A 22,635-nucleotide genomic window follows, 5' to 3' on the forward strand; every position below is an offset into this window, starting at 1 on the left:
CCACTAGGGGGAGCAGTTTTTGTGGGGACCTCACTTTGAGCCATGCAAGCAGATGTCCATTTTTTTTTTTTACAGTCTATGGTTGATACCTATTTGTTGGGGCTAGTTCAGGGGTGCTCTGTATCATGTTATATGGGAGTGTATCATAAATCAGCACCAGTGTATATGCCTTGTTAGAGCCTAAGGTAACAGCCATTAAAGGGCTCAGCCTGAAATGTAATAACAAATTGCCCAGAGTGTAACAACTTGTTATAATTTGGGTCAGTTATTTCCTTCAACTTCAATTTTATGTGAGTTTTTGTGAGTTTTATAACATCTTTTTGAATTAGATTTTGGCTTGTTTTTACAAATCAGGCTCTAACACCTTAAATGAAATAATGCTACCTGGTAACGCAAAAAAAAAAAAATTACCTTTATTTTGTTTTTCTTAAATTAAACAATTGACACTTCTGAGCCTCGGAGAACTGGACTCCGAAACTCTGAAAACTCTATGTTTTGGGGGAACTATAAGCAACTGTGGATGAATACATATTTGGTCCATATATACAGTAAATAAAAGGACAGCTGTAGGGTGGACTTAAAAAGAAGATCATGTTATGTGTTAACCTCTTACTGTTACTTAAGACGACTCACTAAAGTATCTTTAAATATCTTTCAACACAAGTGGAGCTGAATGCAAAGAGCAGTAATCCTCTTTGACTAAAGGCATACCTCATCAGTGGAATAATTACATTCTCAATGATCTGTGTTGACTTGTTAGCGTTATTGTGTTAGAGTAGCCAGTTAGCTGACCTACTTAGCCAACAATGTGTCAAGAAAAATGACACTTTTTTATTCTTAATTTCTTCAAAGCCTAAAAACAAGACATACAATCCACTTCAGAACTAGTTTGAGTTAGATGAAACCGTCTGATCAGTCAAACGTAGCCACCTTAAACTCTGAGAATAACACTCTGTCTCATTATTTTTTGGTCTTCACCAGTTTTCTCTTTGCTGCTCTTTCCCCTTGTCCTGTTAGGGTTGCTTGTCGTAGTGGATGCCTGTCTGTCTGTCTGTCTTCTGTCTGTCTGTCCTCTCGTCCGTCTGTCAGTCTGTCTGTGGTGTTGTGGTTGCTGGAAACAGATGCACTGATGCCTGTGATTCGATGCTTTATCTCCACTAGCTCCAGTGTAGGTTGGAGGGGCTTAAAGATGATCGCAGGAGGACCTTCAGCTCTCGAGTAACTATCCCTCCCCTCCTCTTCCTCTTCCTCCCCCTCCTCCTCCTCTCTTTTACCTTCTTCCCTCACCTTCCTCTGAGGAGCGCGCAAAACAAACGCCCCCCTCCTTCTCTCCTCCCCTCCTTGCTTGCCTTGCTATCTCTCTGGCTCTTGCTCACTCTCTTTTTTCTGTTTGTTTCTCTGTCTGTCGATCACTCTGTCCCCTCTGTCAGGATTCTGTCTTTTTCTTTGTCTCCTTCCCACTCTCTCCTGTCTCTCGTTGTCCACTCTCTCTAGTCCGTCTTTCCTTCTCTTCCTCCATCTTTGTCTCTGTCTCTCTGGTTAACATGCTCTGCTTTCAGTAGCTCTGTCTGGTGTGCTGGATGTCTGTTCAGTAGATGCCATCAGGCCGCTCTAGTGGTCTTTATTGTTTTTCGTTCTGTTCTTCTTCCTGTTTTCTTCTCCTTTCTGCTGTGTCTCGGCTCTTGTAGTTTAGTGAAGTCTGTCTCTAGTCCGTGCTTCCTGTTTTTGTTTGTTTCTTTTTTTTTCTGGGCTGTGGGACCACGTCATGCTGATCTTCATCCTTCCACTCTCTTGCTTCTCTCCTTCTCCCTGTCTTTTTCTATTCCTCAGTCTCTCCATCCCCACCCCTCTTCCTACTCCTTCTTCACCATCCCACCCACCCATCCACCTTGCCCCACCTCCCATCGCCCACCCAATCACTTTGGCTGTTTGGTGCCCAGTGGTGTCACAGTATTAGTTTAGTAGTGATGGCAGTGAGGGAGGGAAGGAGGGAAAAATGGGGTGGGTGTTTTGGTACTCCATGCACCACACACTCCCCACACCCAGCTTATGCCAGGTCACAGAGGTACATGCACCAAACCCCGGAGAGAGCAAAATAAAAGAATGTATGTCACCTTATCTGAAAGAAGTCAATCAGACAAACTGATGCTATAAAAAAAATCACCAACACATTAATCAAAGCTAACCTTAAAATTGGCCAAAAGACACTTCTTGATGAAGCAAATTGATAATCAAGTTTTGATAACCGCCTTGAATCCCAAAACTGTAAAATCTTGGCATCAGAAAAGATCTTGGCTAGATTTCTAAGCTTTCACTGCACCCAGAGCTATATCTGTGTGGTGATACTATTTTCCTGTGCCAATCTTGTAGCTTGATATAAAAGAAATAGCAACTTGTGATTCCTTTTCCCTTTTTTAGTCTTTCCCTGAGGCTGAGCTTCTCAAAAGCACGCTCGTACTGAAGCGCAGGATCTTTTTTGTAAAGAGGTTTAAAACTGCTGAGTAGCATCCAAAGCATTAGTGTTTGAGAACATCCTTAGTTTCTTGTAATTACTATAAACACATTGCAAACAACAACAAAAAAAACTGAGATCCTCCTCGCTTAGGTCTTTGAAGACTCAAAAAGAAAAAAATGTCCAAAGTCACTATTTAAAGTATGAACAAAGAGATACATTAAAATGCAAACAGAGCTACTAGCAACTTGTTGCAACAGAGCCTCAATGGATGGCTTCAACATTATGTTGTAAGTGCATAGATCTGTATGTAAATGCTGGACTTTGAAAGACCAGGGATGGCTCAAGGGAAATGCAGTCTTTTGAATATTTTTAAAATGTCCTCGATGAGGCTGTTTCCTCAACCATTTCCATTACTTTTTCTTCTTCTGGTAAAGATGAAGGAATTTCAAACCATTTAGCACTACTTTTCCAACACAATTAACAACAGGTGGTGATTTTGGGAAGCTCAGCCCACCTTTCCCTCTGCTCTCCTCCCCACCTCGCCACAGATGGCAAGAAGTGAAGAGCCAGTGCGACTGTCACATAGCGTCAGTGTCCTCCTGAGACAGCTTACCATCCTGCACCACATCTGAACAGCCACTATCTATACTGGACACTACATCTCCACTACATTTGATGTCACACCGTAGCACACTTAATACATCTGTTATGACCCTGTGGTACAAAATTGTCACTCTGTATGTTGTTGCCTTTGTCGGTAAATATATATATTCCCTTTAGTGCTTAAACTTCAATGTGACATGTTACTATGTGCATTTCTCAGTGTGTATATATATTAATATATATGTAAGTAAGTGATGATAATGTTAATGCAGGACAAAGTGCACAGTGTAGTGTGACATGGCTCTTGCCGATGCTTTTGGTTGTTGTATAAACAGCTTCTCATCTCCAGCATGTCAAAAGAGCAGCGTGGTTTATCTCAAATTACCACTACCTCTGCTCTCTCTTTCTCCTTTTCTTCTTGACCTCCACCTTTTTCTCTTCCAAATCGCTCCCTTCATCTTCAGGTGCAGTCACGATGCAGCAGCAAAGAAAATATCCTAAGATCAAGTGAGTACAGAGTTCACGATTCAAAGACACTCTCTCAGTTTTCCGTGTGTCATGTTTGTAATTTGCTCTCAAACATGTATAAATAGATTAGACTATCTTGTTCTTTTTAAAGAAGCGAGTGTGGTTTGTGCAATGGGCTGTGTTTGTGTGTGTGCGTGTGCTGTCAAACAGCTCTGTGTGTAGAAGTGTGCATGTGATGTTTTGCCAGAGGTTGTTAAGCCCCATGTTAGGCATCAGAATATGCTGTGGAAGGGTAAGTGTATGTTTAAATGAGAGAAATTGGGTCAAGGGAAATCAAAGCACAGCGCTTATTCTTCGCTGTGAGGCAGAGAGGCAGAGAGAGATACACAGAGAAGGAGCAGATTACATATTAGTTACACCTTGCTTTGTTCCTTTTACCTTTGGAATTATTAGAGGTATTATTAGACCATCCATGCTGCTATTGAGTCCCTTTATCTTCCGGCTGGGTGCCACTGCAAACAAACAAGTCTTTCTTTTGAAGTCAGCATCCTCTTGTTTTATTTATTGCCCATGAAACCACATTTATACATATATTTTTAAACCTAATACTCCAGTGATGTTGATGGTTAGATTACATGACTTTTTACTCTGGTTTTTATTGCTGTAATGTCAACCTGAAGTGATTTCTTAGTGGATTTTTTTAAACTCTCTGTGGCTGAATTGCTTCATTAATACAGTGCTATAGTTTTCTATAAGAGTCATATAGGAGACTTCAATTTTCTATGGTCACAGCTTTAGCTTTTTTCTTCTCACTACCTTCCTCTTGTCATCATCTGAACTCAAATGTCAAAATTAAGAGTAGAAAATTTTTAAAAAAGAGGGAGAAAATGGGGGGTTGACGTGTCAAGCTCATGTCATAATTGCTTGATTTTCTTTTTACATTAGTCATTTTACTGTTTTTAATGGTCACGTGTGTTCTTAGGTCACAGTGCGGTAGACATCACCAAGGTAGCCCGAAGGCATCGCATGTCCCCTTTCCCCCTCACCTCCATGGACAAGGCCTTCATCACTGTGCTGGAGATGACCGCCGTCCTGGGTACCGAGATCATCAACTACAGAGGTGAGAAGTGTTTCGATGTTTGGTTCCCCTTCCAACACCCAGGAATCACTGTACTCTGATCCTGCCCGTGTGAGAATTCAGAGAGCAAATCTATGTCGCACTCACTTAGAAACCATACCTTGGCTATTTTGGCACTTTACATCACACAGATAGTCAGATGCAGCCACACACAGACTTAAGCTTATGATCCATATGGCTCTTAGCATGCAACTGCTACCTAAGACAAACATTAGTTTTTCAATGCTTTGTCTAGCTCCTTTAGAGTAGAGGATTTTTTATCAATTAACCATCAAAGAAAGTTCCAGTCTTTTATTGGGTTTTTGTCGCGGGGACCAGGGTAACGTTAAGGCACTAGCCGCGCCAGGATTTTGATTGTGGGTGGGCCTCCAGAAAACTGGATGGGCCAGTTAAAAAAAGCACAAATGTGAAAAAAGGTTCCCTTTTCTTTGTCGCGGGTTAGGGGACAGCAGCCACGGTTACATGAGGAGTTTTTTCTTTCTGAATGAATCTTTCCAAATGACTTTTCCAAAAACTATACTATACATGGAAAGGAATATTCTAATCTCTGGTCTAAATGCGCCGCTGTAATCAAACAAAATAGTCAATGGGTCATGCGCAGAAAAAAACATAAACATCACGTGATTTATCGAAGCTGGAGGACGACAGTTTGTATATCACGGTATTACAATACTCCGTATTGCGAGTTTGTCATCCTTCCAGTCTTGAAATTATGTTAATTTCTTTCAAAGTTTGGATTAAAAACAAACTTTCCGCAGCAGTCCAGTGCTGACGGCTCACCGACATTTTTAAAGTTGAGGAACGTCTCTAGTTGCGTCTTACGTCATATCTGAGCATGCGCTGAAAGAACGCACCCTGACAACTTTCCATTTGAGTGGATACATGATACCTCAATCGGTTTGGGGAAAGGAATATTCCACCCCTGTGAAACCGATTAAATATCCATTCGGATTGGCACTTTTCTTTTGGAATGAGGTGTATACAAAGGTTTAATTCTTTCAGTTTGAGAAATGAACCGAATGCAAGCGGAATATTTGGGTCCATGAATACGTGGCTAGAGACTCAGTAGCCAACCTGCGTGACTCTTGTGTCGCTGTCCTCAGCTCAGTGCTGAAGTGAAAAAACACTCACCTTGGCAGTTAGCCTTACTTAATTTAACTCTCATAAACGTTCAGTAGCCTAGATAGAAAAACTAAAACTGGTTAAGATCCTTGTCACAGCCAGATAATAACATCAACCTTAGCCTATCTGTTACTTGCCCTGCTGTTGTGAGGGGTTGGGTATGGGAGGACATGATGTAGAGAGGGCGGCCTAGCTGGATAGTAACTCGCTGGAGGTAATTTTACTTAAAATGGCAGGATTTTCCTCCTTTGGAGGCATTTTTTCATGAATTTCATGAATTTCATTTTAAAAAAGCTGCTTTGCTTCGCCATGTTTAAGATAAATCCAATTGTTCACCGCTATCCGTTTTGGAGCTTGATGCTTGAAAAACCAGTGTGCAAATGTCATTCATTTGATTGAATGACTTGCTGGTGATGATCAGCCTCTCTCTTCGACCAGAGACGAAGAGACTACACATGAGGGTACAACCCACTCATTGGGTTGAGAAGCTGTCACTGCGTGGTCAAAATGGGTGGGCCCATGCATAAAATGTAGCGCCGCGAGTGTGTTGCTGTCCTTGTTTGCTAAAAAATAAAAATTTGTCATCTCTGTGTCATAGCTTTCACTGGAAATTTTTTAAAAAGTTTACCGCCATCTTTTTTGGAACAGCCACCCATTCACAAAAATGTGTCCAGCTTTTTATATGTGTTTGTTGAAGAGCTTGTATTTCTGACTTCTAATGTGGGTCAGCAAATAAAATACAAAATAATCCTGTTTCACACACATTCATAGTCTCTATAATAACAGGCTCATTTTTTTGGTGGGGGATTTTTATTTTATGAGCAGCTGTACAATTTAAATCAAGTGTACATCTTTAGTGTTTGTTTATGTATTGATGTATGCATGAACAGACACAAACGTATGTGAACGGGCAAGTTAGTGAAGTAACTGCTGGTCTAGTCAGCAACTACCTCCCAACTTCATCTCTTAAAACAGAATATGAATGATTAGAGGCAAGAATAAGCAGTGGCTCTACGTCCACAAGAGTTAGAAGGAACTCTTTTCTTCCCAGGTGTTAAGTGTTGTTTCATGTTTTGAGAGATGCAAGTGATTTGCAGTAACACAGCTGGGAGGAGAACAGTGAGATATCAGGGTGGGGGGAGATGAGCATGAGAAATGAAATATAAACAGTTGGAGAAGCTCCCCTGCTGGATTTTACAGTCTGCGAGTAGAGTGTTGGAGGGTTCATGTTTTATTTTTGTATAGCATGAGTTTAGACTTACGAAGATGTATCTCTTTAGTCATTACCCATTTTAATAAGTAGTGATTGCTTTTTTTCTTTTATTTATTTCTTTTCTTTTATTTATTTATTCATTTATTTAGCTAAGTTAGATGATAGGCAAAATGCCGTTTTCCTGTAAGTATACTAAAATGAAGCTACCAGCAGCAACAGGGATGCCTAACTTTGCCAAAATGCTAGGAATACGGCTACACAGTTAGCCTAGCGTGGCATTTACACAATAGTGTAAATGTACCTACCTTTAGTACCTTAAAAAAAGTATAACAAATCAATAATGCTAGTTTTGTCATGGGCAGGGTGATAAAGATTTCTGAGTATAAAAGGCTAGCTGTGCTAAGTCATGCTAACTAGCTAAAGGATTGTTAGAGCCAGACATGTAGCAGCAACTTGAAATGTAATTTTAAAAAACATGTAATAACACCAAAAATGTAATAAGTGACCTAAAATGTCACAAGACGCTAAGCCAAAAACGTAACAACTTTTTTGCCAAAATGTAACAACTTCTAACATTTCCGTTCGTTGTTGCATTCTGGGTCCTTACAAATCAGGCTCTAACAAGGCTTTAGCTTTATATTTTGATTGAAGACAAAAGAGAGGCATCCATTTTCACTCCAGACAGCTGATCAGTCTTACTTTAACCCTTTACTTATATTCCAAAGTTTGCAGGTATCCTGGGTGTTTAGCATGTTAGCAGATTTCTTTATAGATGAAAGGTAAATCATGGCATTGTGCTCTTTGGTTAAATGGCCGTAGAACTGTAGGAATATGGAGACAATAGAGCAGCTGTAAGTGCTGTTTTGAGGCATTTTTCTTCTTCAGAAACAAGACATCACTCTGTTCTATTTTTATTCACAGCACAGGAACAGCACATGCTTTTAACAAGCTGCTTTAAAAGAAGCTTGGAAGAAGAAGTGTTTGCGAAGTTGTATGAAAGAATCTCAGCAAAAGAAGATGTTAGGGCCTGAAATTTCACACTAGAGATGCATTATTCACTGTGCCTTGTTAAGACCATTATCTAGAAAGTGAATGTTTATATGTACAGTATGTGTAGGAGTTGTACGGTTTTGAGCCTGTTTTTTTCTCTCTTCACTGATATCAAAGCTTAGATCTTGATATTAACACCCACATAATCATAGCATAAAAGCTCTGGGAAAAGCTATATATAGCCACACAGCAGCTTAAGGTATTTTAGTGCCAGGATTTTTCTCCTCCGCCCACTCTCCCTCTGTCTTTCTCTGTCTTTCTTTCCTGCCCTCTCTTTCCCTCTCTGAGCTATTGTCTCGCTGCAGAGTCTCTGTTCTTCCCACACAGATGATTCCTGGGTGTTTTAAGTTGTCTGGCTGGTGGAAGTGGTTGAAAAATAAAGTGGATTGGGACACTTGCAAGCCTCCACTTGTTGTATGAAAATAGAAATAGAGGATGTGTGTGTGTGTCCATGCGTGTTGGTCAGGTGGTGAGTCATGCACAGAGATCCTGATGCATGGTGTCACACTCTGTCCCCTTCTTAAGTCCACACACATATACAAACGCACCTCCGGCTCATATGCCCCTCTGTGTTTTTATCTACATCAGATGCACAGTTTTTCTTCACCCTTTTTTCAGCCTCTTCCCTCTAAAACCCTGAACCTAGCTCCTCTCTTCACACTCGTGTTCTTCCTCCTCTCAGATGGGATGGGTCGAGTCCTGGCTCAGGACGTTTATGCCAAAGACAACCTGCCTCCTTTCCCTGCTTCTGTCAAGGATGGTTATGCTGTGAGGGGTAAGTATCTTACAACATGGCAATGTAAAATGACTTCTTCTCAACACAACTAGATATAAGTTAAAACAAAACTTTAAATATCAATAATACAATGGATATTTTCAACAATTACAGTAGAAAAAAACAATATTTGTTCTGATCTTTTGAGGTGCTTTTACCGGGATTTCGATATTGACAGTTGAATAAACTTAGACAGTTACACAAGCTCCTAAGATTTATCCCTGGAAAAAAATGTTAGAAAAGGGTTCATTAATTAAAAAAAGGTGGAACAAACAGATAAGATTAAACTAGCTGCCAGCTAACAGAAGAAATAATTTTTTGCGATAATTTTTTTTACCAAGTGTAACCAAGGGAAAATCAGATGTTTCTGTTTCTCATTAATGCACTGATGCGTTATCTGGAATACCTAGCATACGTATACATACATTGATAAACAGAACAAAGGTTATCTTTCTGAGGTGTCCATGGAGGTTTTTATCAAATATTTAACTCAATAACCACCTGCTAGATGAGCTAGTTTACTTACTGAATAGATGTAAACTTGCTAAAGAACCGGTAGGTCGTTGATCTACACTCATCTTAGCAACAAGCTAGCGGAACTTGCTAACTCAAAAAATCTTCTTTGGCTTTGTTTTTAAAAAGATGATATTTTCCTCAATACATGTACACTGTACCAATAAATGTTCCCTAGCCAGCTAAATTTGTTTGCTAAATGGTTAACCTAATTTATAGGTTCAACAGTTGGCTAGCTAAACAGGCTAGCAAACTTAAAGAACAGCTTACTGAGTTCCTTAAACAGTTGGGCTACTCAAAACTGAACCTTTAGTCATTGTTAAGTATTGCCTGTCAAATAATTAAAATATTTTTTTCACTAAGAAGAAAAGATGTTATACAAAATATGATCCGCACTGGGGTTGCCACCTGTCCCATAAAATACGGGGTTGCCCCGTATTTTGCACTCAAACGTTGCGTCCCGTTTTAAATCAATACGGGACGCAATTTGTCCCATATTTCAAGTTTGCCTTGAACGCAGCACCACTCTGCCTGAATTCTACATGCGTTCGCGTCCGCCCACAGGAAACGGCAGTTTGTTGGTTGGTTGGTTGGTTGGTTGGTTGGTTGGTTGATTTTGAGCGCGGAATAAGTGCTCATCGTGAATTGGGTGAGAGAGAGAAAGTCACAGGAAGTCAGAAGTAAACAGTCCCCAAAAAAGCAAAGGATGCGGAAACACAGACGTGAGTGTGAGTTTCAAAGGACACAATACAATCTGTCGCCGAGTGCTTGCGACAGCATGTGGCTAGAGGGCAATAATACTGCAACATCAGGCAGGACAAACAAATGTCAGTCTCACAGTTCTTCATACCTGAAGCATCTCGAGATACAGGAATCTTACTAAGAAAATATGATAAATTTGGAAAAGTTAATCCTACTACAAAAATCAACAGAATGTAAATATTTACTCAGATTGGTTATTTCTTGTCGATCCATCAAAAACACTGACATTTTTTAGTACAACGTGAAAAATGTTCAATACAATATTGATTAACAATAGTATTGATGATTGAAAAAATGTTTTAGAATTGTTACATATTGACTAGAAACTTTAACTAATACATTACCACAATTGGTGAAAAATATAAATCCTTTAAATGTATTTTTAACAGCTGCACTTGCTGAATTACATGATATAACAAAGCTTATAGGCAGAGATAGGCCCTCATCAAGTGATTTAATTCAAGTAACTCTTTAGATTTTCAAATGTAGCTCTCAAAGGTTGAAGACCTCTAATCTATCCTGAAAGTCATTGTTCTTCAATCTAAAGAAAAGAAAAAGAAACATGGATAAAGCTTGGAGACGAGCAGGTCAGTGTGTCTTTTATCATGTTTAAATAACCAGACTGTCCCAGTTTACGACGTACAGGACATGTGGTGTGTAGAGAAATGCCTCAGGATTCATGTAAAGGTCCCTTTGCCGAACCTGAACGAAAGGGAATTGGAAGCACTTGATACTGTTTCAAGGACAGGACTGTCCTTTATAGTGCTGCAGCCAGGTGGAGATTGATTGGCCAGGGATTGAGAGTTTTGCCACTAAAACATTTTTAAAACTATAGCTGCATCTCTTCCACACCCAGCCATTGTTCATGGCTTGTTAGGGCTGGTCATCCTAGAGGGCTTTAACAGCCCTGTTAACCTGTGGAGCACAGTGACAGCTTGTTTGCTCCGGGCTTCTTAAACACTCTTGCTTGTAGCATCTGCTGTTGGCTCTTGCTGGTGGTGTAGGAGGAGCTGGACACCACAGGTTTCTCTGGGTTTCATCCACCTGTCCTCAGGGCCTGGCATGTACTTATGCAGATTTTTGGTACCCCAGACTGTGGGTATGGATGAGGATGAAAAGCTATTTCCAACTTCAGAAGTTACCGGCCTCTTGTACTTTGTAAAATTCAGGCCTCTCTGCTCTTAGCTGTAATTTGTGGTAATAGGAGTAAATTCAAAGACTCACAAATTTCTGAAGCATACACCAAAAGAGAAATCAGGGAACATGCAGGAAAATAATGAAAATCATGAATTCCTGGCAATAAACTGCTTCATTTCTGGTGAGATCCATGTGGGTGGAAATGTAAAACGCATTGGATTCCAATTATTTATTTTTGAAAAGAACTGGAAGAACTGTCCTGGATATAAGGCAACCACGAATCTTCTTTATTTGGCGGAAAAAAATATACTAATGCATTTTTGCTTCAGTTAAGACACTTTGCACTTTGCAGGCTGTTTACTAAATTTACTGTTTTCCTGTTGGCTAGAAGTGGCTCTTTTGGCTGAAGGCTTCAAAATTATGATCCCTGTAGCGCTGTAGCGTTCAGTACAGTTGGCACTATTTTAAAAAATGTGGCTCGCCTGTATTTCATAATATTACACAAGAAGAGTTTTGGATTAAATGACTGATGATTAAAAGTTTTGAAAGAATTATGCATATCTTGTTTGATACGTTTGATTTAAGAACAAAATGTCAGAATTTCTTTCCCCTTTTCTTTCCTGTTTGTTCATTCTGTAGGCGGGTGAAATAAGATGACTCAGCTAAATGACACACTCCTACACACTCACGTTTTAGCAGCACACGTGTGTAATGCTTTTAAATGTGCTTTTTTTTTTTTTTTTTTTTTTCAGCGGCTGATGGCCCAGGCGACCGCTTCATCATTGGAGAGTCCCAAGCTGGAGAGCAGGTGCGCACGCATGGAAATATCACTTTTTCTTTTAGCCTAAAAGAAAGTACCAGAACATCCATGCAAACACTCACACACCTGAATATGAAAGGAAAGAACTTCAGTTTTGTGTTTCGACTTCAGCTGTAATTGCACACCAGTGTGTTTTCCTAGCAGATGATGAAAAGCAAAGCAGGGCTCCAAAGTCAGAGTGCAGCCAAACTACATAACAGAGAGCAAGCTATAGAGATTTATTGACTGCCCCACCTCTCTTCGAGAACTAAATCAGCAGATATGCAAACACATTCTCATTCTTCATGCCTTTATTTCCCTCTCCAGGCCAACTGATTCTTTTTTATTTGTTTCACAGCAATTAATTTTCTGTTTTAAGAAAGTGTGTCTTCTGTAGTTTACAATCCATTGTTTTTCTTCAAACTTAAAGCCAGCATTTCACCAGGTCTCAGTTTATCCTTTGATGTGGTTAAATCAATACTGAGTCATGTGTTTTCTCTTATCTGTGTCTCTGTGCAGCCCACCCACACAGTGATGCCTGGCCAGGTGATGAGGGTGACGACGGGTGCTCCTATCCCATGCGGAGCTGACGCTGTAGTCCAAGTGGAAGACACAGAGTTGTTGAGAGAGTCTGAAGATGTAAGTCTAAATTCAGAGCTTTATATCTTTTTCAGACTCTGAACATAGAGTCTGAAAAATCACCATATGACGGGTGACTGTAACTTTAGATCCACACTACTCTTAAAACAGGTTCACAGCTAGCCACTGACAATAGCTTCCTGTTTTTTTTGTATATCACTGAGATTTGTTTTTTATTCCTTCGTGACATCATTATTATAAAGTTGTTTGATAGCTGAGAAAAGTGCCTCTTCAACCCTTTTCTTTTTTTTTTTTTTTTCTTTTCTTGTCACTAACCTGTCGGTGTGTTACTTTGGTGAATCATGAAGTTATTACATCACTTGGAATAAGTTAAGTCGAGTTAAACTCTGTCATGGATGGATTTGAAAGCTGGTTTGTGTTTCAGGGTACAGAGGAGCTAGAGGTACGAATCCTCGTACAAGCTCGTCCTGGGCAGGACATCAGGTCAGTGTATTATTGAGTCATCTTTTAGTTTTGTTTGACAGTGTATCAGTTCCCCACCAACCCTTTTTGTTCATTAGCTTTCTATGAAATTTAGCCTTATTCTCAAAGCACGTAGAGCCACAGTGATCAGATTTACAGTTACAAAGAGGCTGAAAACAACAGCTAATTTTATTGATGAAAAACTTTGAGGTACAGTGCGTAGAAACTAGAATATAAAGCAATATCTAGCACTCAGATTCTAGATAGAAAGCTCCCTGAGGCCAGGCACACTCTCAGCAAGTTTTAGATCTTGAACTGGTTTCAAAACTGTGGGACACCACACACAGAGACAGCTGATTTCTAACATGATAATCCTTTAATCACACATGCTAGACCACTTCTAAAGACTGCCTCACCACACTCTTAATGTTTGTGGCAAGAGTCCATCGACCCCGATCATACTGAAGCTTGCGTGATCAAGCATGACGACAGTGAGATAAACAAACATGGAGGGCAAACAGTGCCGTCCTGCCGTGTGTGTTCTATCATGCTGCAACATAATAAGGAAGAGAGTATGGCTAAAGCCACAAGCTGTTCTTCTTCTTCAGTTTTCCAGCTGGTTTTGGGTAGTTCTTTTTCTGTCCGCTAGCATGCTCTTGAGCTGTGATTTCTGGTTCATGATACTTTCCAGTCTGCTATGGTATGATTATGATTTCAAATTGGGGATGCTCTGTTTGGATAATAGTCTTATTAATACCCCACAGTTGATCACAAAGAGCCTGTTCTGCTGAATACTACACAGTGTGCTTTTACATTTCTGGTCGAACTGCCAGGTCCTTGTCAGGGACAGTACCAATAGTGCCAATTTCCTGTTCTTTTATGTGTGTATGTGGTGATAAAAACCAATTTGTTTAATGATAAAATGTCAAAGGTTTTCAATTTAACTTTTTTATTTCTCAGTATAAAAACTTGCAATGCTGTGTTCATGTCCAGTCGGAAAATTGCCAACTTTTCCCTCACAGTTACAACGATACCTTTGATTTTATGTGAATCGGTACTCAGTACTTCAGACATAATTCAGTCAGTACCTACAAAAGTATATAATTTGGTACCCATCCCCAATACTTGTTCTATGTTGTGTTAATAATGGCCTAAAATATACAAAGTATCCCAACCCAAGCTAGTTGGGATATTTTGTGACATACTGCAGGGTTTCTGTTAGTTCCTGGTATATCTTTGCACATTACTAAAGAGCCTTTGTACAAACATTTATTACACTGCATTTTCTTCCTCTCTCATCATCTTGAACATTGTTTCTGTTCCCTCACTACAGGCCTATTGGTCATGATATTAAGCGTGGGGAGTGTGTGCTTGCAAAGGGCACCCATATGGGCCCATCTGAGATCGGTCTACTGGCCACTGTGGGAGTCACGGAGGTGGAGGTCCAGAAATTCCCTGTGGTAGCTGTCATGTCCACAGGGAACGAGGTAAGAGGGTGAAGATAATATAAATGATCTTCTTAACACTCAGATAACACTCAGGTTAATGCTCACCTCACTCAATCACCATCGTTTGCATGACCGTGAACATGAACACTGACCTCTGTCATGCACTCATTTGTTTCATGTCTGCTTTCGTCTGCATAGGATGTTTTTATGTGTGACCAGGTGGCTTCTTTTAGACATTAGGATCACATGTGTGTGTTTTTTTTCATCTGACCGAAGTGCAGATGTGTCAGTTTCATGAGGTGTGTAACCTTCCCAGAGATCCTCATCGGACTCTAGATACCAATAACACCTTGTTCTCTGCTCTGTGCTGGTGCATCTTAATTGTATAAATCAGCCCTGAGTCACCAGCTCCATGGCCACGTTCCAAACACATGAAGCGGCTCAATGTCCTCATCTCCCCTTCTTTGGGCAAGTCTGATGTAAGAGAGGATTAGAGACGGTTGCTTTGTGCTCTTTTTTGTACACATGCTGTACCTGTGGCAATTCACCCACCTAGATTTATGGTTTATTCTTTGTACAAATGCTAAACACGGTATTTTAGACTGAGAGTATAAACAGTGCCCACTAAAAAAAAACAGTATGAATACAAAATGAGATGTATGATGATTTTGATTATAGTCACTCGGACAAGGAAACTGAAACTTAAGAATATCTGATCTGATTTTAGTGTTTGAAACCATTTTTACTAAGCTATGGTTGGTTTTCCTCCAACAAATTAAAACTAACACACCAGAGCCACTTATGTACGGCCTGTAAATAATAGATTTAGCCACTGAGGGTTGTTTTCATAATTTATCATCTGTTGTTTGTTTTGAGAATGAATCATTCCCCTCATTCAGTCAGTTATATTTTACACATCTTAGCTTACAACTAAACTCTCTGATTTTCTAATTTCTCTTTTTGTCACAGTTTAAATTTAAAGATATTCAGTATATGCCGACTGATAAGAGAATCAGGAACCAAAATGACACACATGTATAAAACTGTTTCTGGTGTAGGATTGACCGTTTTGCTTCAACTTTCTAAATTTTCCTTTTCCAGTTCCTTTCCAGACTTGAAAACGTGTTTGTGATGTTATTTCGAACTTCATGTTTAGAACCTATCCAATTGGTACCAAGGGAGAGCTAAATATAGAAAATGTGGCCAAAAAAGAATAGATAAACAAGTGCCTATCCTCCGCTTTTTCCAGCTGAATAATTATCTTCTCCCACTGGACTTGTTGTAACCCAACAGAGACACTGTGAATATGTTAGAAACTATCTCTAAGGCAGATCTTGTTTTTATTTACATCATCTCAAACAAGAGGTTGCTTTTAATGTGTAAAGAGTGTTTCTAATTTTCCCTTGTGTTGCTGTAGCTGCTGAACCCAGAGGACGACCTCCATCCTGGGAAGATCAGGGACAGCAATCGCTCCACGCTGCTGGCTACAATCCAGGAACACGGTTACCCCACCATCAACCTGGGCATCGTGGGAGACAAGTATGTCCTCACCTTTATTCTCCCATCCAATTAAATACACATCACCCCAATCTACGTTATCTAAGCACAGCTCTTTATTTTCTTTTTCCCTCCATTACTTTCTCTGCTGTGGATGCTCGATTAACATTTGTGTGTGTGTCTCTGCGTCTGTGTGTATTCATCTGTGCCCTGCAGCCCCGATGACCTTCTCAATGCTCTGAATGAAGGCATCAGCCGTGCTGATGTCATCATCACCTCAGGAGGAGTGTCCATGGGAGAGAAGGTATGACGGCAGCACTGTAAAAAACTGTTGAGTACACACGGCTGTTCATGACTCTGTATTTTACTGACACCTAGTGGTAGAAAAAGTGAATGACTGCCTTCACCTCAGCGAAAAATTATGAAGGAAAATAATCCACTATGGTCCTTTTTATGGCCTCCCTAACACACATAATCTAGGCTAAAAAGAGCAAACATGTAAATCCACCTAAAATATTTATTTTTGATTATATTTTTTCACACTCTTAAGTTTTTTTGCCCACCCATTGCAATCAAGCATACAGACAGGAAGTGTATAGGTAAAGGGTGTTGAGAAAAGTTTTTGAAAGGAGCGGAGTTCACCTAACTTAACTGTATTTATGCGGTAAAAAAAATTACTTAATGGAAGAAAAGATAAATCATGCTCTTAATTAAAAGTCTGAAGTTTTGGGTTCTAAATAATCTGGTTGTTGATGTTTGTTCAATATTTGAAGATGTTTTCTTCTCTTTTTTTAGGACTACCTAAAGCAGGTGCTGGATATCGATCTTCACGCTCAGATCCATTTTGGTCGCGTTTTCATGAAACCAGGGTACATATCAGGCAAAAAAATGATAACTTTTTAAAATGTTCAAAATTTTATTTAAAGGAATTAAAGACTTTTTCTACGTTTTATTGTAATCATTTTCTGTTTTTTTTCCCAGTCTCCCAACAACGTTTGCAACCTTGGACATGGATGGTGCTCGCAAACTAATCTTTGCCCTCCCAGGTAGTGTGTGAAGTTGAGAGAAAGAGTGATTCACTCCACTTATTATGAAGAGATGTTACTCATATATTTTTCTCTCTTTCTCTTGTCTCCACTCGCACTCGCCCTCTTCTCTCTCGACCCTTCTGTCCTAGGAAACCCCGTGTCCGCTGTTGTCACCTGTAATCTTTTTGTCATCCCTGCCTTGAGGAAGATGCAGGGCATTTTGGACCCTAGGCCCACCATCATTAAAGCGAGGGTAGGATGCACAAGGGGGGTAACCAGAGGAATCTGACTCTGCGGTCAAGACGCACAAAGTCTGTGGAGATCGGGGTCACAAAATGTGTTTTATGATCAGTTGCTTTTTTGGTGTCAGTTTTTCCAAAATACTGTCTTTTTATATGAAAAAAATGGTTTTAAGCTTCCTTAGGGAAAAAAAAAACACTTTCTAAAAAAACTTTATGTCAGAAGTTCATATTGTCATAATTTGAGAGCAAATGCAACATCATTCTATAATGTGTGAATATTAAACATGAATATTCACAATGAATCACACCCTAAAGTTTAAGAGTGTATCATTGCAGTCTGTTGCATCTTAGCCCATGATTAACTCTATTTTCATCATCCCCCTGATACATATTTATGATGCATGTTTTTGACTCCACTTGGCAGAGGAACCAATCACAGCCCACTCTGACCTGCAGGCCTGCTCCACTCTCATGAATATTCGCAACCGCAGAACAAAAAAGTAATAATGATATCAACTACAGCGAACAGCCGCAGCTCGTGTCCCCACACCAGCAGCATGCAGTGAGAGCTTTGGTCCCCTGCCATCATGGGTGCTATCCAGAGATCTGGGCTACATCATTTGCTGTTATAAAGCAGTTAGAAAGTCAACCTGAATGCATTACTGCCACTTAGTGGTGGGACTGATGGGCTGAGAGCACAGATGTAGCCAGATAATTTCCCTCAGCAGATGGCATCAGACCCAGGTCAGATAATGTTCTGGAAAATCCTCTGCTGTTGCCAATAAAGTTGGAAGAGTTTATGCTGCTTTCTGCTTGCCTTGTCGCCTATTAGGAAATGTGTTAAGTTTAAAAATGCTTCAAAGCCTTTTGCAGAATTTGTCTTTTACCTAGATACATTTGGGGAACAAGAGCTGGTATTTTTACCATTTTAATGTAAAATTGTTTGGTTTCTGTGTTCATATGCTTAAAAGAATTACCATCTGGGACATCAATTCTTGAGGTTCAGGTTAACAAAAAAAAACATACTTTAAAGGGATTTCTGTGGACACTTCAGCATCTTTTCAACTCAAACAAGATACATAAAGAACAAGTCTTCTGTAGGGTTTATAGCCTTTATGGAGTTCATCAGAGAAAAGCTTTGTGACAGTCAACTTCTGACAAGAAACCTGTTGCTACTTTGCCTAAAAAAACAGAAAAGGAAAAACTAGTTTTGAAAGGCTTGAAATGAAGAATGATGAGAATGATTGAGTACAAGACTCTCAAACACTCTCCAGCATCGTATTTTTAATTTGTAACTATTGTTAATATTTGTATCATTTACTTACGTAGCACCTTTTCTTCTCACAGTTGTCATGTGATGTGAAGCTGGATCCTCGCCCTGAATACCACCGCTGCATTCTGACATGGCATCACCAGGAGCCTCTGCCGTGGGCACAGAGTACAGGTATCAAACCAAAGTCTGGCTCAAACTGTACCATGTAGCTTTCTTTATGACACAGATAAACAGATATTAAGTTTCTGGATTGGTCTTTGTTTTGTTTTGTTTTGTTTTTACAGTGAAAGAGATTTCAATAACATGTGACTTTCTGCTCAAAGCCCCGGTAAAGGGTTTTTAGCTGATTTAGAAACAGGTTGAAATTGTATTCCTAAACAAAAGTTGTCAACTTAAACACAGCGAATGCTGACATTTATGACCGACAAAGGTGAATAGCACCTGTTGCAAAAAGACAGAGAAGTTCTAAGATGTTGTGTCATGATTATTTTATTGTCTGTAACCTCTGCTTGTGAGTCAGACCAGGTGATATACAGCATGGTGAGGAAAAGCTTGGTTTACTTTTTCCACAGCACTTTTTTTGTGTGTCACAAACAAGACTTCCCCTCAGGAGCTGTTAAAGGGTCCGTTTGTAGTAATGGTGGACACTGGAGCCTAGCTGTCAGACAGAAAAAAGCCAGAAGAGCAGAAGTAGGCTAAACCGGAGAGTGATAGCGCCGCGGCTCAAACACGGGTTAAACTGTTTGTGATCATTTGCATTGAATCCAATGCAGCAGTTATTCTGCAGTCGTCTGTTCAAACTTGCGAGTCTGTCAATATTATGAAGAGTGAGGTTATGTTAGCTCTGCTGGGTGAGGTTGGAGTTAGCAGATGAACACTGGTCGGGCATCACCAGGATTCACTAACATTACAAGTTAGGGAAACGTCTCAGAGCACTGGCCAAAACATAGCTGACTCCTAAACCACAGTACACACTGAGTTTACAAAGTTTGCTTGTTGTCCCGTTTCAAATGATAGCTCTACATAACTGTAAATAAATACATTACTTTGTTGCTTTGTATCCAGTAAGAAGTAGTCCTTAACAAAAAGAAGCAGTGTTAGAAGGAATTTATCAGTTTCTGCCACACATTTTATCCTGAAGAAAATAGCGGATGTATTTTAAAGCTGATCCTAACTCCTGTCGTCCCCTCATCTGCAGGGAACCAGGTGAGCAGCAGGCTGATGAGCATGCGCAGTGCTAACGGGCTCCTGATGCTACCACCCAAAACAGAGCAATACGTGGAGCTGCACAAGGGCGAAGTGGTCGATGTCATGGTAATCGGCCGGCTATGATGTCATCACAGAGGGATGGAGCGTCGGCGTCATATAGCGAGGGTTGGAATGGATGGTTCACGGTGCATGTCCACATATCATTGACTATTCTGTAATATGCAACGGCACAGCTAGTTTTTATTGATTTGGATAACGTTGAGGTATAGTCAACATCTTGATCACAACCTAGATACATATGAAGAATTAATTTAAAAAGATTATAGTATTTCAAACAAAGAAAATATAACTTTTAATGAAAAAATCTAATTATAAAAAGAGATTTATTCTGTAATATATTATTATTATTATTATGATTCTTATTATTATCATTATTCTTATTATTATCATTATTATATTAAGGCAACTTTGTTCCTTTCATTGCAATTGCTTTGTGTGTTCAATGCTAGACCTTATCTATAGCAGTAGCATTTTAATAGACAGCTGTAGGTGCCTGCCAGGACAAAAAAAGAAAACTATTATTTTCTCATCTTCAGTGGAAAAAAAATAATCTGTTTTTTGAAAAATGAAGAAAATATTGAGGAAGACTCCAGATTCCCCATGGTGCTCAACTCAGAGGAAGAGGGGACACATCAAGACCACTTCCTCTATCGAGCGCCCGTCAAGGTGACACTTCAGTTTTTCTCTCATTAGTATGCATCATAATGGCTTCACAAAGAGCTTTGCTTGTTGTTTATCTTGTGAGTCTTGTTTATGTGCGCAGTGCCAAATGCCTGGGCAGGGGGGAGAGGTGTGGTTGGGACGGGGAGGTGGTGGTGGTGGGAGGTACACCCCAGTCTGCCCAGACCCTGAAGCTTCCTTATATTCACGGTGACCGGGTGTAAAACTCTGCCCCGAACCCCCCCAGGGGCGAGCTCAACCTGGGAAAAATAATCTTTTATTTGATCAACTATTTAAGAAATTTAAAAAAGAGAAAAGAAACAGCTTCTTTAAGTGCTGACAGCCTTTTTAACCAACTTCACAAAAAATGTACAGAAAAAAATAAGAACCGTATTGTACAGATATATGTGACCAGCACTCCTAAGGAAATTATTAAGCAATGAGGAGACATTGAACAACGCTGTACTATAACATTTTCTGTAATGATATGAAACTGATGAAAGAGACTAAGATAATAAAAATCCTTGATCATTATGTAAAAAAAAGTTCTTGTTGGGTTTCCTTTTTTAATAAAAAATATATCTAAAAAAATCTGTGATTTTCTTCTTCAATGCTTGTGTGATAATTTAATTGTCCTTACAAACCCCACAGGTAGAGCTCTGACATCAGCTCAGAAATACAAGTTCATTGCATCAGTTAAAAGATCATTTAATCTGGTTATTATTATTATTATTATTTATTTATTTTTTGCTAATTTAAACATGTGTAGGAGCAGAAAATATATTTACTTTGAAGAACAACTTTATTTTCATTCTGCCAGCATAAAACTTTTGAGCCACATGTACTTTATACCGGTGAGTTTGTGTGTATGCAGGGACCTCTAGTGGCTGTGGCCAGTATGGCAGGACACAAGGCGGAAATGGAGTGTCAGAGTAAAAAAGGCATGTTTTCTTCTTTCACCAGAAGTCAGAGATAATGAACAAAAATCTTCAAGCTGCATTGATCTTTTTTGAAAACCCTTCTGCCATGTTTTAATGGTAATAAAACAAACTGAGTTCTTAAGATTTATAAGCTACAAAAACAAATGAGGCTACGAGATTGATCATTTATCTGTGATCATTTTCAGTGTCTGAAACTGCTGTTGTAGTTAAGTGCTGTGGAGGCAATTTCTGAAACACTTATAAAATAGCAGATAGGTTTAAATACCTAATAAGTGACAAACCTACTTAATGATGTTTATTATTATTTATTAAAAAAAAAAAAAACCCTGACACATGAACAAGACTAAATCAGCAAAGATGCAAAACAAATTGAAAGTTCATCAAGGGAGCTTTAAGTTAGACACATATATTCACTTTTATCACAAAGGTAAGTAGCATCACAGACCTTTGTTGACCAAACCTTTGACCAATGTTAACAACTAGTGACTTGTGTTTCTTTTAATGTATAGCTATAGGGAGCTTTCCCTTGCTGTTGCAGGTAGTGCTGGTTCAGGAAACCATCATGTGTTGTCTTAGAGGTCAGGAATAAAGGACCAGTGTGGTTATTTGGGTTGGAGGATTTGTTGTCTCATCCCTCCCATTAATCTACGTGACCCCTCGGATTCATCTTGTGACCCCTTGGAGGAGGCCCAACATCTAGATTAAGAACCTCCGGACTAAGACATGCGATGTGACTAGCTTCAGCAATGAAATGTTACTTTATGTGCTCATGGTAGAAGTAGTATCCAAGGTATTCTTCCACTGCTGCTCTGCAGAGAAACAAAGAGGAAAGTGCTGAGTTGGAATGTAACGCATCAGAGAAAGAAGGGTTTTTACCGTCTCTCTTTCTAGGAAGGTAAGTATTTAAGCATCCGTAGCTGGCAGCAGAAAGCCTAATGAAGAAAAGAGGTTAAGCACAAAGGTGTCAGAAAGGATTAACTTAATAGAAATACAGCAGAAAAAAAGGCTGCTTCAGGCTTTGGTGTAGATATTTCTGAGGCTGCATGAGATTAGACAGTTTCTGTTCTGCTCTGCAAGGTGAAATGACAGAAGATCCCATTAGCCGGTGATGATTAATAGAGCTGTGACAAGAACTTAGTTAAATTCATCTCTGTGAATGTGTGGAAAATGTGTGGAACGT

The 22,635-nt window shown here is 39.6% G+C and overlaps 1 protein-coding gene across 8 annotated transcripts in view; it reads left to right on the plus strand.

Moving 5' to 3' along the window:
- gphnb (gephyrin b) overlaps positions 1-21,054 on the plus strand; it is a 124,479-nt gene extending 103,425 nt beyond the window's left edge. For 3 of the 8 annotated variants that reach the window (XM_074684716.1, XM_074684718.1, XM_074684721.1), the window contains 15 exons: positions 1,162-1,218; positions 3,523-3,565; positions 4,509-4,646; positions 8,732-8,824; positions 11,989-12,044; positions 12,555-12,674; positions 13,060-13,118; positions 14,431-14,584; positions 15,963-16,084; positions 16,259-16,346; positions 16,838-16,911; positions 17,024-17,091; positions 17,220-17,323; positions 18,660-18,756; positions 19,784-21,054. In XM_074684716.1, the coding sequence (XP_074540817.1) occupies positions 1,162-1,218; positions 3,523-3,565; positions 4,509-4,646; positions 8,732-8,824; positions 11,989-12,044; positions 12,555-12,674; positions 13,060-13,118; positions 14,431-14,584; positions 15,963-16,084; positions 16,259-16,346; positions 16,838-16,911; positions 17,024-17,091; positions 17,220-17,323; positions 18,660-18,756; positions 19,784-19,917 (1,407 nt within the window). In that variant the 3' untranslated portion in view covers positions 19,918-21,054. The remainder of the gene's footprint in view (positions 1-1,161; positions 1,219-3,522; positions 3,566-4,508; positions 4,647-8,731; positions 8,825-11,988; positions 12,045-12,554; positions 12,675-13,059; positions 13,119-14,430; positions 14,585-15,962; positions 16,085-16,258; positions 16,347-16,837; positions 16,912-17,023; positions 17,092-17,219; positions 17,324-18,659; positions 18,757-19,783) is intronic. The other 5 variants (XM_074684719.1, XM_074684720.1, XM_074684722.1 and 2 more) reach the window with 3 other exon arrangements.
- Positions 21,055-22,635: the final 1,581 nt, after the last annotated feature.

The sequence above is a fragment of the Halichoeres trimaculatus genome, unplaced genomic scaffold (assembly GCF_033239565.1).
Source record: "Halichoeres trimaculatus isolate MK-OKI-2021-1 unplaced genomic scaffold, fHalTri1.1 fHalTri1_scaffold_13, whole genome shotgun sequence".
Classification (NCBI taxonomy): domain Eukaryota; kingdom Metazoa; phylum Chordata; class Actinopteri; order Labriformes; family Labridae; genus Halichoeres; species Halichoeres trimaculatus.